The sequence below is a fragment of the Lycorma delicatula genome, chromosome 12, assembly GCF_047948215.1.
Source record: "Lycorma delicatula isolate Av1 chromosome 12, ASM4794821v1, whole genome shotgun sequence".
Lineage (NCBI taxonomy): Eukaryota > Metazoa > Arthropoda > Insecta > Hemiptera > Fulgoridae > Lycorma > Lycorma delicatula.
The window spans coordinates 5,929,842-5,945,762 of record NC_134466.1 but is presented as its reverse complement, the minus strand read 5'-3'; the positions used below and the strand labels follow the sequence as shown (position 1 = coordinate 5,945,762).

Here is a 15,921-nt window from a genome sequence, read left to right as displayed (position 1 = left end):
TTGTTGTTGTATTTTTATAAATATGAGGTGTGGCTAAAAAACCCCATTATTGCTATAAAAACCTTTATTTTTTATTTTTCATAATTTCAACATAATTCCCTTCAATATATTCCACTCCATGATCCCTACACTGCTCCATGCAAACTTTCCGTTTACCATTAGTCAAAACAGTGTTGGAAATCATTTTCAGAAAGCATATTCACGGTTTCAGTCGCTTTATGTTTCACAACTTCAGTTGTCTCAAATGTCGTTCCTTTCAGTACTGATTTCACCTTGGGGAATAGAAAACATCACACAGGGCTAGGTCTGGTGAATAGGGTGGATGTTCCAACAGAGGGATCACATGCTTGGTCAAAAACATCTTGACAGACAGTGGAGTATGGGTTGGGGCATTGTCCTGATGAAGAATCCATGATTTGTTTTTCCATGTTTTTGTGCAAAATCTGCCAGTTTCTTTGCCGGTTCCTATGGTTCCAACAACAATGTACTTGTTATATTTCTGGTCTGGTTCTGTCTCTTTCCTTACATTAGTCAGTAATGTGGTAAAAAACTAAAAAACAAAGGCTGTTCAATTAGACATAACCATTGACATCGTGTTTATTATTTACGAAGAGATTAAACCAGGTTATTTCTCACCATAATGTCTTTTAAAATCATACATTTGCCCCTTCTTTTTATCAAACTCCTTATTCTATTACAGTAGAATTCAAAGCTAATTTTGCATCTTTTCACAATTAAATCGGTTTAAAAATATGCCATAGTTTCAGAGTTGATCTGCAGGGCGTACATCTTTGATTAGATCATAGAATTGAAAATACAGATCCATGGTTACAAACCTAAAAAACAGGTTGTGCACAGAAGCATTTCTGACCTGATTTCTGTTGTTATTTGTTGATTCAGTTGAATTGTATTGAATGAGAACTACCTTGGTTAGAAAAATACAAGATTTGCTTTTATTTATTAGTTAAATCACACCTTCCATTTTTTATGAGCATTGGCTGTTATGGTCATTTAGCTCAAATGGGAATTTGTAGCATATGAAAAATAGCATGCCTGACTGGGGTTTGAATCCTGCACCTCTGGATAAAAGATCTAGATGCTACCACTCTGCCACGAAGATCAGCAGATTATTATATCCCCAGATTATTGTATGAATCAATCGGTCAGTTTTAATATAGTGTAACATTTTATTATATTGTTTGTCATCTAACTGATTGTGATACTAAGATCAGATTAGCTAATTAATTATTTTAGCCGTTGATAAAAAAAATAAATCTATTCATTGTTTTCTACAGTTACCATCATTACATTAAAAAAAATCTTTTTGTTTATATTTTATTGGGAAACATTGTGAAAATAAATCTCCTTGCCAAGATTAGCTTTTGGTTGTCATTTGCAGATCTCTGTTCTTTAGCATCATATGGGGTATGTATGTAACTTACGGAATGTCACAGAGATAAACAGATTTTGATCTCCAAATTTCAAGCTTGTTGTAGATTTGAAGTTTAATGAGTTTACTTAATGATTAAATGGCAAGGCCTCCCTCAAGTGTTACACTTTCATGGAAAACAGAGAACCTATAAAATATGTCTGTAATAACTCAATGATTACTCATGACTTTCCAAAATATCATGATAGTGGTTGATTCAATTGCTACAGAAGATAACATAAAAAAGTTCTGTTATTTTGATTTAAATTTTTAAATATTTCACAATTTATATTTCTTCAGAATTAAAGCATATACACCGTTAAAACTGTTATCGGCTAAAACAAATCGGTTACTATTAACTTTAATTAATAGGTACAATTGTATATAAAGTAACAACATGTAATCATTATAAAAGTTACTAGTGGTAAATAATGAATTATTCTTAAAAATATAAAATAATGGTAATATTTTTATAATAAATAATAATTATTTTGTTTCAGAATTTTTATAAAAATGAAATCAACAGGAAAGAAATGTATTTACGTTATATATATAAATTACATGCATTACATATATCAGCTGACAATTATACTGAAGCTGGATTTACGTTAAAGTTATATGCTGATTCATTAAGTTGGGCCTCAACCCAACCATTGACTGCCGATCCACAATGTCCTTCTGGCCAACCAGAATGGCAGAGGAAAGAAGTTCTTTGTCGTCAGATTATTGAATATTTTGATAAAGGAAAAGTATGTTTATTTTTGTTATGATTTCAGTAATTATATTTCTTCAGCATTTTTTATTTTATTTCAGTCTGTTGTTTTTATTTATTTTTTAGTAAGTCGCAAGCGAATAAAATATCACTTGAAGGAATAAACTTGTGTTTAATTGGATTTATTATTTTTATACTATTATTTAAATATCTTTATTTGTAATCAAAAAATAATACATCTTTTTATGAAACTAAATGGTTTGACAATCATTTCTGAAGAAATACATTATTTTCCAAATTTTCTTCTTGGATAGCTAGTTTTAAAATAATAATAAAACATCGCTAACAGTTTAAGGTAATTTATTTTTTCAATAATTTTATTATATACTTATGTACATGGTTTGTTCGGAAAGTGCTATGTCAGAACATGTTAAAATTGTACCTTTTAACAAAATTTGATGCATCAAGTTTTGTTTACAGTTTGAAGATACTCGATCTACAACAATGTTTAACATCCATTCACAATCGGTATTAAAGATAAAATAATAGTAAAATGAATTTAAGAATGGCAAGACAAGTTAAAAGTGATAAATATTCTGTTACTGTTTGCAAGATGAAATGTTGATTTTGTTTTATCCGATTAGGAATACAAATAGAAGGTGAAAGTTAGTTCTATTCCTAATCTTTAACTAGTATTAGTTTGGCTATTTGTTCAGTTCTATTCAATAGTTAGTTGAGTTACATTACCGGCTGATTTTATGTCTGTAAGTAATGAATGTACCTCGATAAAAAATATCCTCACTTTACATTTAATATTCGATTTTTCTTTGAACTGTTTTTATTTATGTAATAATTTCTTTTGTTGACAGTGCTGGGAGAAAGGAATTCCATTATTAAAAGAATTGGCTGAATTATATGAAAAAAGATTATTTGATTACAACAAATTAAGCTACGTGCTTCGAACTCAAGCTAGGTAACTTTTAATATTTTTTATTTATTTAATAAGGTATTTATTTCAATCTTTCGATCTTTTTTTAAAGGCAGTATTCCAGGAAAAACAGTATTTTGATTTCATGATACCTTAATACCAAGATTAATGTATTCATAAATATGATATTATTTTTTTATCAACTTTCATGTGCTTTTAACTTTGTCATTGGCTGTAGCGATTATAGATATGTGCATTTAAAGTTTTACTTATTTTTTAGTTGCTTTTTACTATTCTCCACCTCCTCATAAAGACTTTCCTTTCATAGTGATTAGTGCTTCATCAGGTGAAAGTAATCAGTGATATAAAATTAACTGAAATACCATATCATTCTTAAAAGAAACATTAAGATCATCTCTGTCAAGATAGCTTGATTTATATATATCGTCACTTATCAGATGAATCTCTTGTGTATTAAAAAGAAAATTTTATAGGAGTAGCAAAAAAACACTAAATATTTAAATTAATATTAATAAATTTAATATAGTACAATGTAGATGTTTTAAGTGGTCATTTTATGACACTGTAAGCATTAATACATTTTAAAATATATTTTGACTGCTGTGAACCTCTTAAAATAAATAAATCTATAATCTAATCCTTTTATCATACAGTGGTTTTACTCATTTTCCTGAAAGTCATGTGGGAGATATGAGTGAGTGTTTATTAAGATTCTATGATTGATATTTGAATATAAATAAACGTAGAATTGCATAACAAATATAAAAAATATATGTAAAAAAAAAACTAGTAATGAATTGAATATACTCATTTTGATTATATTTAGATCTTTTAATTTTAATTTTTGAAGCCAGGTTGCTCAACAAAATAAAGCAATAACCAAAATATTTTATTGTTTTTCATCACAATTTCAAAAAACTTTTTTTAACTTTCTGAAAATTTGAGGCTTTGGATCAGGGGACCATTTTTAATGATTAAAATTTTCACGGAAATTTATTTCAAATAAATTACAATAAAAATTATTTTTTAAATTTTCAATTTTATTAAAAATTAGTAGACCCAGTGCAGCATCACTCGCACTATTTGGTTACTTGTATTTTCTGTCGCGATCAGTGATATTTAGCCAGTCAAGGCTTGCTTCACTTGCCCTTCCAGTCTAACCACGGGGCTCTGCATCCTGTGCTCCTCTGTATTCATTAAACTCATTAAAAAAACATAAAAAACTATAACTCATAAAAAATTAAAACTCGTAAAAAAACATATAAATAACCTAAAACTTCTTTTACTAAATTTAATGTAGTTGTATATATTTAGAGATATCGTTTATATCGATTGTCATTGTCTATATCGATCGTTGTCTATGTCAGTATCGACTTCTTGAGACAGTTATTATGTGATTCAATTTTTCTAAATATCTCAATCTCAGGACCATGTAGCATTTCTTGCCATTTTTTGCAAAAAAATATTTCTTTTCACGTAACTAATATATATTCTGAATATGAACCAAATTAGACTACAAATACAATTTTTCAAAATATCTCGACCCCAACGCCACCTAGCGGGTCCAAATAATTCAGAAACCTTCACGGGCATGCACACAACAACTTACCAAAATTTTATTGCAGTTAGATGAATGGTATAGGAACGCGTAAGGGGCAAACAAACAAACATTCATTTTTATGTAATGCTTCGCTATTGCCAGATTTTGAGTATATATATAGATTAAATGAACATAGTTGAAAGTTTGATATGGCTGCAAACTCATCACAATTGATACTGAACATTAAAAAACCTACAAAAAATTACGGAACTTCACAAAATTTAAGCTTTCACTTTATAAAAGTCAGAATGTAAATAAGTCCAACTGTCAAAACAGCATATCAGATTTAATTCAAATTACTCTCAAAACACCCCTAATTTTCTTTCTACTGGTCAGATCCAGGATTTCAATAGCTTTAAACCTTCTCTGGACAACACAGACCATTTTGGAAAACCCACAAGTAAATTTATAGTTCTAAAGCATACTGCACAGCAACTTTCCAATCAATCTGTATAATATCTTATTTAGTAATTTATTCTATTTCTTACATTAAGTAATTCTGAAATTTCAGTAATTTATATTAACTGATATTATGAAAAATTAAAACAAACCGAAATAAACGCTTCTGTGGTTTGTTTAATTCTGACAGTTACTACATGTATTATGTAATGACATTTGTTCAGTAAAATACTAAGAGTGCATGACAAAAAATGAACTATTAAACAAGTAAATCTAATCTTTGTCTGCCCTCTAACTTAGAATTAGGAGGAAGTATTGGTACAGTTTTTTCTATATGCATATATATAATTTTTTTTTTGTATTCTGCAAAATTGTTCTGATTTTTTAAGTAGCTCCAAGACAAAATGTAATTTAGATATATTTTATTTTATATTTGAATAAAATTATGACAACTTTGGTGTTTAATTAAGATGCTGTAAAGAGAAACGATATGATTTCTTCAGGTTATAGATGAAATCAATTTGTTCATAACTGTAAATGTATCTTTTAACAAACGTAATAAATATAATTACATACATCACTCTTAGTACTATAATGTACAACAAATCATTCTAAATTTGCAGGGTCGTAACAAGGTTAACAGACACAGAAATATACTTGTCATATTGATGCAATTCTAGCACGGTTTAGGATTAGCTAGAATTTTTACAAATATTTTTATTTCTAAATATGATACGTAAGGCTCAATTAAAAATAAAAGTTGTATGTTTTGTTAATTTATCATATGTTTTAAGCGTGTTTAATAACATGCATAGTGTTTCAGTAGTTGCAGCAAATAAAATTTACAATTTTAATGCTGCAGATCAACATCTAGGTGCTCTAACCATTCCATTGCTGCTGGTATTCCTTTTTGGATATTCAGCAGATCAGTATAGTGGGCTATATTCTGAAATTGTTTAACTAGTACCTGACTGTTTGATACAGCTGAATGCAGTAACAGTTAGCCATATATAGATTAAAACAGTAAATGATTATAATGATAGTCAGCTCTATCCTGCTGGAAATTATTGCTAATGTAATTAAAATATGTTATTATTGTGTTTTAAAATGTTTTACCTAAAATTGGTTTTTTAATTTTATTTTCAGATTTTATGACAACATTTTGACTTTATTAAGACCAGAGCCTGAATACTTTAGGGTTGGTTTCTATGGACTAAGCTTTCCTTTATTTCTCAGAGTAAGTTTTCTTTAATATTAACATTATATATTGTTTTTTAGCTTGTGATAAGTAAAATGGAGTAGTGTGATTTTTGTGTTTGAATGTTTAGTGCTGGTATGTTCATTCATTTAATTAAGTATACGTGTTATCCCAAAAATTACAGTTATTTTGATTATGAGAGATGAGTTTTGTAATGTATGAAAAATTCCAAGGATAACATGGATTTGAATTTAGAATCTAGGATATAAGATTTTAATATAAACAGTGGCTGACAAAAGACTACTATTACATCATAGAGGTCAGTAATTATTATTTATATTTTTAACTTTATCAAATATAACTTCATTATATTTGATTATTATTATATATGCTAGTAATATTTAAATTAGTAAATGTATTATGTATATATAACATTTTTATTGTAATATATTTTTCTCTTACAGATTTATTTTTATTGCTATGTTACAGAATAAAGTGTTTGTTTATCGTGGTTTAGAGTATGAAAGGATTGAAACATTTACTCAAAGATTGCAAACTGAATTTCCATCTGCGCAAGTTCTAACAAAGAATACACCACCTACTCATGCTATATTGCATTCTGATGTTCAATGTATCCTTTGAACTAAATTTATTTATAATATTATGTAAAAAAATAATCACTCTATACTATACATCCTTAAACCTTTCCAGTTCAATGTTACATATCATCCAGCACTTTACATTTTCCATATAGATCATAATCGGTATTAAAAACTGATTTTATTACAATGATGTGATGTTATCGACTAGTTCAAAATGAGACCGTATTCTAACACTAAAATTTTCTATGTATATATTTAACATTATATACCACAGCATCAAATAATTATTGACAAATATTTTAATCTACCAGATGTACTTCAATAAAGGGCAAGAACACTCACCTATCTGGCTGTAACACTGATATATTATTAAAAATATAACTATATATTTTATTTATAATTAGTGTATTTTATAAAAATTGGTCTGTCGATGATTGAGTTAAAGCTCTGAAAGTGCTATAGACTGATAGGTGAGTGTTCTTAACTTTAATTGAACTGTATCTGGTAGATTTAAAAATTTAATATATATTTATTTAATCTGCTAAATCATAAATTTCTAAACTCTAATTTTAATATGTTGTTATCAGTTAATCAGCTAAGACTTCTTTGCAAATAGCAAATATCTCTTATAGTTTGTATGTACCAGACAATATCAGTGATTTTGTATTTAAAGGTGATTTCTCTAATTGTTTATATTTTGAAGAAGATAATATACCCGTTATAAAGTATTAATGGTTGACACTAAAATAAAACCAGAACTACTTCTGAGTAATGGATTTAAAAAATCACACAAAAAATAATTAAAGTAGTAATGTATGAAATGCGTTTTTAAAGTAAGGTGTGTTTTGAATTTGCTGCCTATATACATGATGTAAACAGGTGGTGCTTGTGTAAGGAAAAATTATGCGCCAAATATTATGAGTGATCCTAAAGTAAGATATCAGGGCTGTTGATTTCAAGAAGGGCTAATGAACATTCATGATGAAGTACATAACAGCCGGCTCTCAGTGATAACAGATGAGTGGATTGAAAAAGTTGATGAAAAAATTTGAGAAAACCAGCCCTCCAATTGTCACAATTGTCTTTGATGCTTCCTGATGTTTCACGATCTTTCATCTATGAAGTTATGACTGAAAAATTAGGCTGTAAAAAATTGGGTGGCGGGTGGTTACTGAAGATGTTAACAGATACACGAGGAAAAATGTCTGCTGCAGCACATGAACTTTTGGGATGTTACATAAATGAAGGTGATAAAATTGTTTGATCATTGTTACTGAAGATGAATCCTTTATTTTTTATTCAAATGTGCAGAAATAAAGCAGCATTCAAAGGAATAGGGGCTTTCAACATTTCCTAGACCAAAGAAATTCAAACAATGTTCGGTAAAGAAGCTTATGGCAACTGTTTTATTGATCGAAAAAGGTTTTTTGCTTGTTGAATTTAGCGAACACAGAATTACTGTGAATGCCGATATGTATTGTGAAACATTAAAAAATCTTAGAAGAGCTATAAAAAACAAATGACACTAGATGCTAACCCACGGGATTTTGGTTTTTCGTAACGATACTTGGCTACACATGGCAAATCAGACAGTGAGGTGATTGGAAAAATTTTGATGGGAAATCTTTAATTATCCACCTTGTAGGCCTGTTTTCTTTTTCTTTTTGTTTGTTTTATTTTCTTTTTTTTTCACCCTAAATAGTGACTTGAAAAGGTTTGATGATGACAAATTGAAAAATTGCATTACTGTGTGGTTGAAGTCATCGGCAGCAGAATTTCTTAAAAAGGGAACGAAGAGGCTAGTAAAATTCTAAGAAAAATGTGATTAGTTGATGACAGTTGTGTAGAAAAGCAGTAAATAAATGTAGTTTTATGCGTAAATAATAAAATTTATTTAAACGTTTTTATGAACAAAAATCTTTTCATTAAAAACATATGTTCAATGCGATCTGTTTACATCATGTATATATGCAACAATTCAAAACAGACTTTACTTAAAAATACTATTTTTATTATTTGAAATTAGGAATAGTGCGCTGCTTCAAAGTAAAGTAAAGCAAGACTTTGCATATTTCGTAAATAGATTGAAAATATTTACTTTCATAATGCTCTTTACTTTTTTTATATTTCTTTCAGACTTAAATACTAGAAGAGTGTTCACTGCTACATCAGGAACATTATTAATAATACATGATCTTTTATATTAAAAGTTATATGGCTTATTAATTCTTTACACAAATAATAATACTCTATGTTGGTGAATTTTTAAATAATTTTAATTTAAAAAAAATAAAAAACCAATCCTGAATTTTTTGTATCGCTGTTGTTCATAAGAATATGCTTAAATAATTGTCATTTTCTAAGTGGTTATTTTTTATACTTAGCATCTTCATATATTTACCTTAATTATTTCATGTGTTTGGTTTTTAAATAATAATGTGAACTTTAATCATATTTGCGTTTTACTTTATAATTAATTAATTGTATTTTGTGATGCTGCTTTGATCAAAGTTTTACCACTGTTTCCCTTGCCCCCCCCCCCTAGAAAAATGGAGCTGTACCTTTCATTAATCATAGAGTAGCATATCTACCCATTTCTGATGTAATCTATAAAATATATTTTTATAAATCGACTGGAATAAAAGATTTATTGAATTCAGTGTTATGTAACTTCTGTATTTATTTTATTAATGAGTATTTTAAGTTATTTAAATGAAAAACCTATTTCGAGTGTATTTATTACACATTGTTAATAAAGTCATGTGAAGCTGATGAAAAGTAGGATTATTAAAGTTATAAAATATCTCTCAGTGAAATATTAATGTTTTGAATTTGATCAGAAAATACCTGAAATATAAATTTTTTTTCCTATATACTAAAGATTTTACCACTTATGATGAAGACAAGCAATTATACAAAAAAAAAAAAAAAAATTAAAATTGTTTTAAAAAATTATTATGAGAGGAACATTATTATATTAAGAGAGAGTTGATTGCTTCTTAAAAGAACACCTATTTCTACTGTGGGAATGGGAGACTGTTAAAAAGGAAATTCTTAAATCAGCAGAAGCGAACTTAGGCGGAACAAAAAGAACTGGTATAAAACCTTGGTTTTCAGATGATATATTGCAGCTGATGGATGAAACTAGAAAATATAAGAATGCTAGTGATGAAGAAAGTAAAAAGAACTATCGGCGATTAAGAAATGCTAAACAGGAAGTGCAAACTGGCGAAAGAAGAGTGAATTAAAGAAACGTGTTCAGAAGTGGAAAGAGAAATGAACAATGGAAAATAGACGGAGCATACAGGAAAGTTAAGGAAAATTTTGGGGTACATAAATTAAAATCTAATAATGTGTTAAACAAAGATGGTACACCAATATATAATACGAAAGGTAAAGTCGATAGATGGGTGGAATATATTGAAGAGTTATACGGAGGAAATGAATTAGAAAATGGTGTTATAGAGGAAGAAGAGGAAGTTGAGGAGGATGAAATGGGAGAAACAATACTAAGATCTGAATTTAAGAGAGCATTAAAAGATTTTAATGGCAGAAAGGCTCCTGGAATAGACGGAATACCTGTAGAGTTATTGCATAATGCAGGTGAGGAAGCAATTGATGGATTAAACAAACTGGTATGTAATATTTACGAAAAAAGGGAAGTTCCGTCAGACTTCAAAAAGAGTGTTATAGTCATGATACCAAAGAAAGAAGGAGCAAATAAACGTGAAGAATACAGAACGATTAGCTTAACTAGCCATGCATCAAAAATCTTAACTAGAATTCTGTACAGAAGAATTGAGAGGAGAGTGGAAGAAGTGTTTAGGAGAAGACCAATTACGTTTCAGGAAAAGCATAGGGACAAAAGCAATTTTAGGCCTCAGATTAATAGTAGAAGGAAGATTAAAGAAAAACAAACCAACATACTTGGCGTTTATAGACCTAGAAAAGGCATTCGATAACGTAGACTGGAATAAAATGTTCAGCATTTTAAAAAAATTAGGGTTCAAATACAGAGATAGAAGAACGATTGCTAAAATTTACAGGAAACAAACAGCAACAGTAGTAATAATTGAAGAACGCAAGAAAGAAGCCGTAATAAAAAAGGAAGTCCAACAAGGACATTCCCTACCCCCGTTACTTTTTAATCTTTACATAGAACTAGCAGTTAATTATGTTAAAGAACAATTTAGATCCAGAGTAACAGTACAAAGTGAAAAGATAAAGATGCTACAATTTGCTGATGATATAGTAATTCTAGCCGAGAGTAAAAAGGATTTAGAAGAAACAGTGAACGGCACGGATGAAGTCCTACGCAAGAACTACTGCATGAAAATAAACAAGAACAAAACGAAAGTAATGTAATGTAGTAGAAATAACGAAGATGGACCTCTGAATGTGAAAATAGGAAGAGAAAAGATTATGGAGGTAGAAGAATTTTGTTATTTGGGAAGTAGAATTATTAAAGATTGATGAAGCAGGAGCAATATAAAATGCTGAATAGCGCATACGAAATGAGCTTTCAGCTAGATATATAATTTGTTTATATCAAAAATTAATTTAAACGCCAGGAAAAGATTTTTGAAAGTACATGTTTGGAGCATTGCTTTATATGGAAGTGAAACTTGGACGATCGGAGTACCTGAGAAGAAAAGATAGAAGCTTTTGAAATGCAGTGCTATAGGAGAATGTTAAAAATCAAATGGGTAGATGAAGAAATGAGTAGGTGTTGCGGCAAACTGATGTAGAAAGAAGCATTTAGAAAAATATAGTTAAAAGAAGAGACAGACTTATAGGCCATATATTAAGGCATCCTGGAATAGTCGCTTTATTAATAGAGGGTCAGGTAGAAGGAAAAAATTGTCTAGGCAGGCAACGTTTTGAATATGTAAAACAAATTTTTAGGGATGTCGGATGTAGGGGTTATACTGAAATGAAACGACTAGTACTAGATAGGAAATCTTGGAGAGCTGCATCAAACCAGTCAAATGACTGAAGACAAAAAAAAATTTCTACTGTAGAAGAAAGTTAACAAAAATATGTATTAATATCGTAGAACTTAATAGAAGTTTATGGAAGAGCAACTGTTTAAATGAAATGAATTTTAACTTCATCCTTGTATAGTAAGGGAAAACGAAGAAACTGAAAGAATTTATGGAAGAAGAGGAGTAGGATTTTGAGCAGGAAGAAGGAGAACTCTACTGTTGGATATGATGGTTAGTTTGGGTTCACCCCCAAACTCCAATCCCCAAAGAACAATAATCCAGAATTATGCTGGTTGTAAGGAGTGGACAGTTAGTAAGGGCTTCAGGGAAATACCAATACTTTCAGACATATTTAATATGAAGTGGAAGATGTGTATAGATCATATCCGTTTAAGTGGTTGGGTTTTGTTGAAAAGAAGGGATTATAACAGCATATATGTAGAATATGAAGTGATTAGTATTTTGTTTGGAGTAGTATCTCTCATACTTTTGTGTTATTTCATGTTAAAAATTATACATTAAATTTTCAGTGAATGAATTTTTATTGATACTTAAAGATATGCTACATATATAATTATATATATATATATCTTTCTATCTGTGCAAATAAAATACTTAAAAAAAATTCACATAATTCATTAACATAGTGACCGTGACCACTGTGTTAATAGAATTTAATATTAGTAATATTAATTCCAAGAATAATATGATAAGTTTAACTTATCTACTGTGTTTTGGTGGTTTAAATTTCATTTAATAGTAAATAAAATATTATTTTTTATTTATACATTATAAAATAAAATATTGTATTGATTTGTATTCAAAAGTGTAAATAAATTAATGTTTTATCATTTGCCTTATTTTGTTTGTCACTGCTAAGTAAAATTTCAGTTTATTTATATATATTGCAAATAAAGATTATATTCATAAAAAGTTAATATTTGCTAATTACTTTGAATCGATTATAAATTTTTGGTCTTTCAACTATTTGACATAATCACTTTCTTTCCTCATTTTCGAAATAAAGATAAAGGTACCCTTACTTGGTATCTAATTCAAAATGTATTATTGATTTTTGGTCACAAAGAGTGTAGTGTTGCAGAAGTAGTGTTGCTTTGTCTGATACCTTTTGCTGGGTTGAGTGACGGGTTTATGTAAAATACCTGAGAAATTAAAAATTTGCATTCAAGTGCTTAAATAATTATGGTAAAATAAGTTAAAATAAGGCTATCAAAACAATAAATCAAAGTTCGGTTTATTTATTATTAAACATTGAGTAGTGGCTTCTATACAATACAATGCATTTTATCTGTTATTGTAACTGATATTTTCTCTTAATTTTTGTATAATAGATATACAAATATGTAATGTAAAACCATTACCTGAAAGCGGTCCACCTCAAATAGAAGGTGAGCCCCCTCTGGCTCCTGTACCTCATAAAGTTGCTAGATTTTATCAAGTTAATCAAGTGTCTAGGTTTCAGTTAGATCGGCCTAATCATAAACCACCAATAGATAAGGAAAATGAATTTAAGGTAAGTAATATTTTATATCGCCGATGTACAGTCATAAAGTAATTAGTGTTTAATAAATTACATATTCCAATGGAATCCATGCCGTGTTTAATATTGAAAAGGAAGCCAACATTTATTTATTCAGTTATACACGTCAAATCATGTTATGAAATACCTTGTGGAGTATGTTCTTAGAATTTTTTGCTACACAGTGTTTAATATACACCTGCAAACTTTGCCAGTGTTCAGATGCTATAATAAGTAGTGGACTTCAGGTATCCTCAAAGAATTAATGGGAAAGATAGGAATTTACAAAATAATGAACTCGGCAGATTTCTGAGAACATATCATTTAGGAATACTACAATATGAGTGAGTGATATTATTATATAGGAAACAGATATTTTCTTGCTTATAATCTATTTTTAAATAATACAAGTTTAAAAGAAAAAACTTAATTTTCCATAAATTTGTTAATTTGTACAAGCTGCAAATGATTCATCTAGTTTCAAAAGTAGATACATCGAAAAATATAAATTTTTCAGGAGAGCTAAAAAACTGTTCTTTCAAAATTATGAGCCGATTCAACATTGTGACTTATTTCAGAAATAGTATTAGGGTAAGTAAGAGTATCTTTCATTCTGAAATTTAACTTCTTAATGATTATAGTTTAAGAGATACCTGACAAACTTTATGCGGATGTATCTGAATTTGAAACCCAATCTGGATCTAACTTGTTTTGAAATAAAGCCATAATATATAAAACATGAGTATTTCTTCTAGTTATAATAAAAGTAAAGACAAGTTTTGATTTTTATATAACAGATTTTTTAAAAATTCAAAAATAAAATTTTGGTAAGAATGTCCAATACAGTAAACTTTCATACAAGTTTATTTGGAATATCTTGTGTTTTTTCACATGGTTAACAGATTGCTGCATCATTTTCTTCAGCCGTTTATTGTACACCATCAAATAATACTTTATAAAATGTTAAACTGGTTAAACCTGTCCATGTTTCCCTGAAATGTTTTGGTAGTACTTTTTTCAGATCGTTAATTTTATTTTTAGAAATTACCACCTTCCCTTTTTTGGTCATATTTGACTAAGTAACATCTTTAATGACTTTTCCAAGTTCACAAATTGACCTCACCATGTGTCAGTAACCTTTCTTATTCCTTCTGAAAATAAATCATTATGAAGGGTTAAATCTAAAATGCTACTTCCTTACTTCCTAGGGGGTTTAATTATTCCTTGGACAATACACTCTTCTGATATTATTTTTTAATGAGACTGCAGCTCCAGATTCAGAAAAAGTAATATCGTACACCGGGCTAATAATAACATTCTTAGCTTTAATCCTTTTTTCAATGCAACCAAAAACAATGTCTGCAGGCAGAAACAAATGACCAATTACTGTGAAACTAGCAGCAACTGTTTCACATTCTTGGGAGCAGAATTCAGAAAGTACACAGACAACATTCCAACCGTGGTTGTGTTTGTGTTTTGCCCCTGCTATTGTCTCAAACAAAGCGAATTTCTGTAATACACTCTGGAATTTGAAGTTTTGTTAAGCAGTGGTACAATGGTGAAGTTATTTTGTTAGATCCTTTATTATAATTCATTCATAGATTAAGACATTTTTTAGCAATCAAAAGAAATCGTTAAAAGATTCTTCCTTTCTTCTTTCAATAGATTGTAAAAGGCTTTGCATTTCAGCCGATGAATATCTTTTTCTATCACAGGTCGTTTTAATATGATATTTTTCTGACACTTTATCTTTTCCTTTAAAAAATATAGGTTAAATATTCGTCAACCCATGACCTACTAAAATCAATGTTGAACTGCATTCTAAAAATATGATGAAAAAACTCTCTTTGACCATCATCACTTCATCATTGTCGGCGTTGTACATATACCACATTTTATTAATTTTCAGCTGTGGCTGTATATAAAAACAGGCCATTATCTTACTTTGACAATAATGATTTTCAGTGACATTAGAGTTTTTAATAAATTGAATCGCAGATCTCATTTTCAACTCAAGGTCAATTGGTGGGAGGCATGGATGTATCTGGTTTTGGAAGAAACCAACAATGTTACACGTGATTTTATTAAGGAGTTGTCTGATTTTGAACCATATCATGTTTATGGTCTACGGTAAACTATTAGAAAATGCAGAAATGTAATAACTGAAAATTTTGGATGTATCTAGTTTTGAAACTATATGATTATATTTTTATAATTCCAGATAATAAATTTCAAGTTATTTTATTTTGTATTGAATTTATTTAGTTTACTATTATTTCATTTGTTCATTATTTTATCTTTTTTGTTATTTTTCATATTTTTTTTTATTGATTTTCTGTATTGTGACCATTGCTGTGATCAAAATTTCTCTAAAGCAGTCTTTTATATATATATATATATTTATTTAATCACTCATTATATTTAATATCCAAATAGTCAGTAGACGAGTTACTTTTAGATCAAATTAGTAATGAAATAAATAATTTAAGTTATTTTATTATATGACA

At 28.8% G+C, this 15,921-nt stretch overlaps 1 protein-coding gene across 1 annotated transcript in view; it reads left to right on the top strand.

Annotated features, from left to right (window-relative positions):
* spg (dedicator of cytokinesis spg) overlaps window positions 1-15,921 on the top strand; it is a 288,431-nt gene that overhangs the window by 249,854 nt on the left and 22,656 nt on the right. Inside the window, exons 29-33 of the mRNA XM_075380362.1 lie at window positions 1,930-2,178; window positions 3,011-3,114; window positions 6,236-6,326; window positions 6,777-6,918; window positions 13,227-13,408. Coding sequence (XP_075236477.1) covers window positions 1,930-2,178; window positions 3,011-3,114; window positions 6,236-6,326; window positions 6,777-6,918; window positions 13,227-13,408 — 768 coding nt within the window. The remainder of the gene's footprint in view (window positions 1-1,929; window positions 2,179-3,010; window positions 3,115-6,235; window positions 6,327-6,776; window positions 6,919-13,226; window positions 13,409-15,921) is intronic.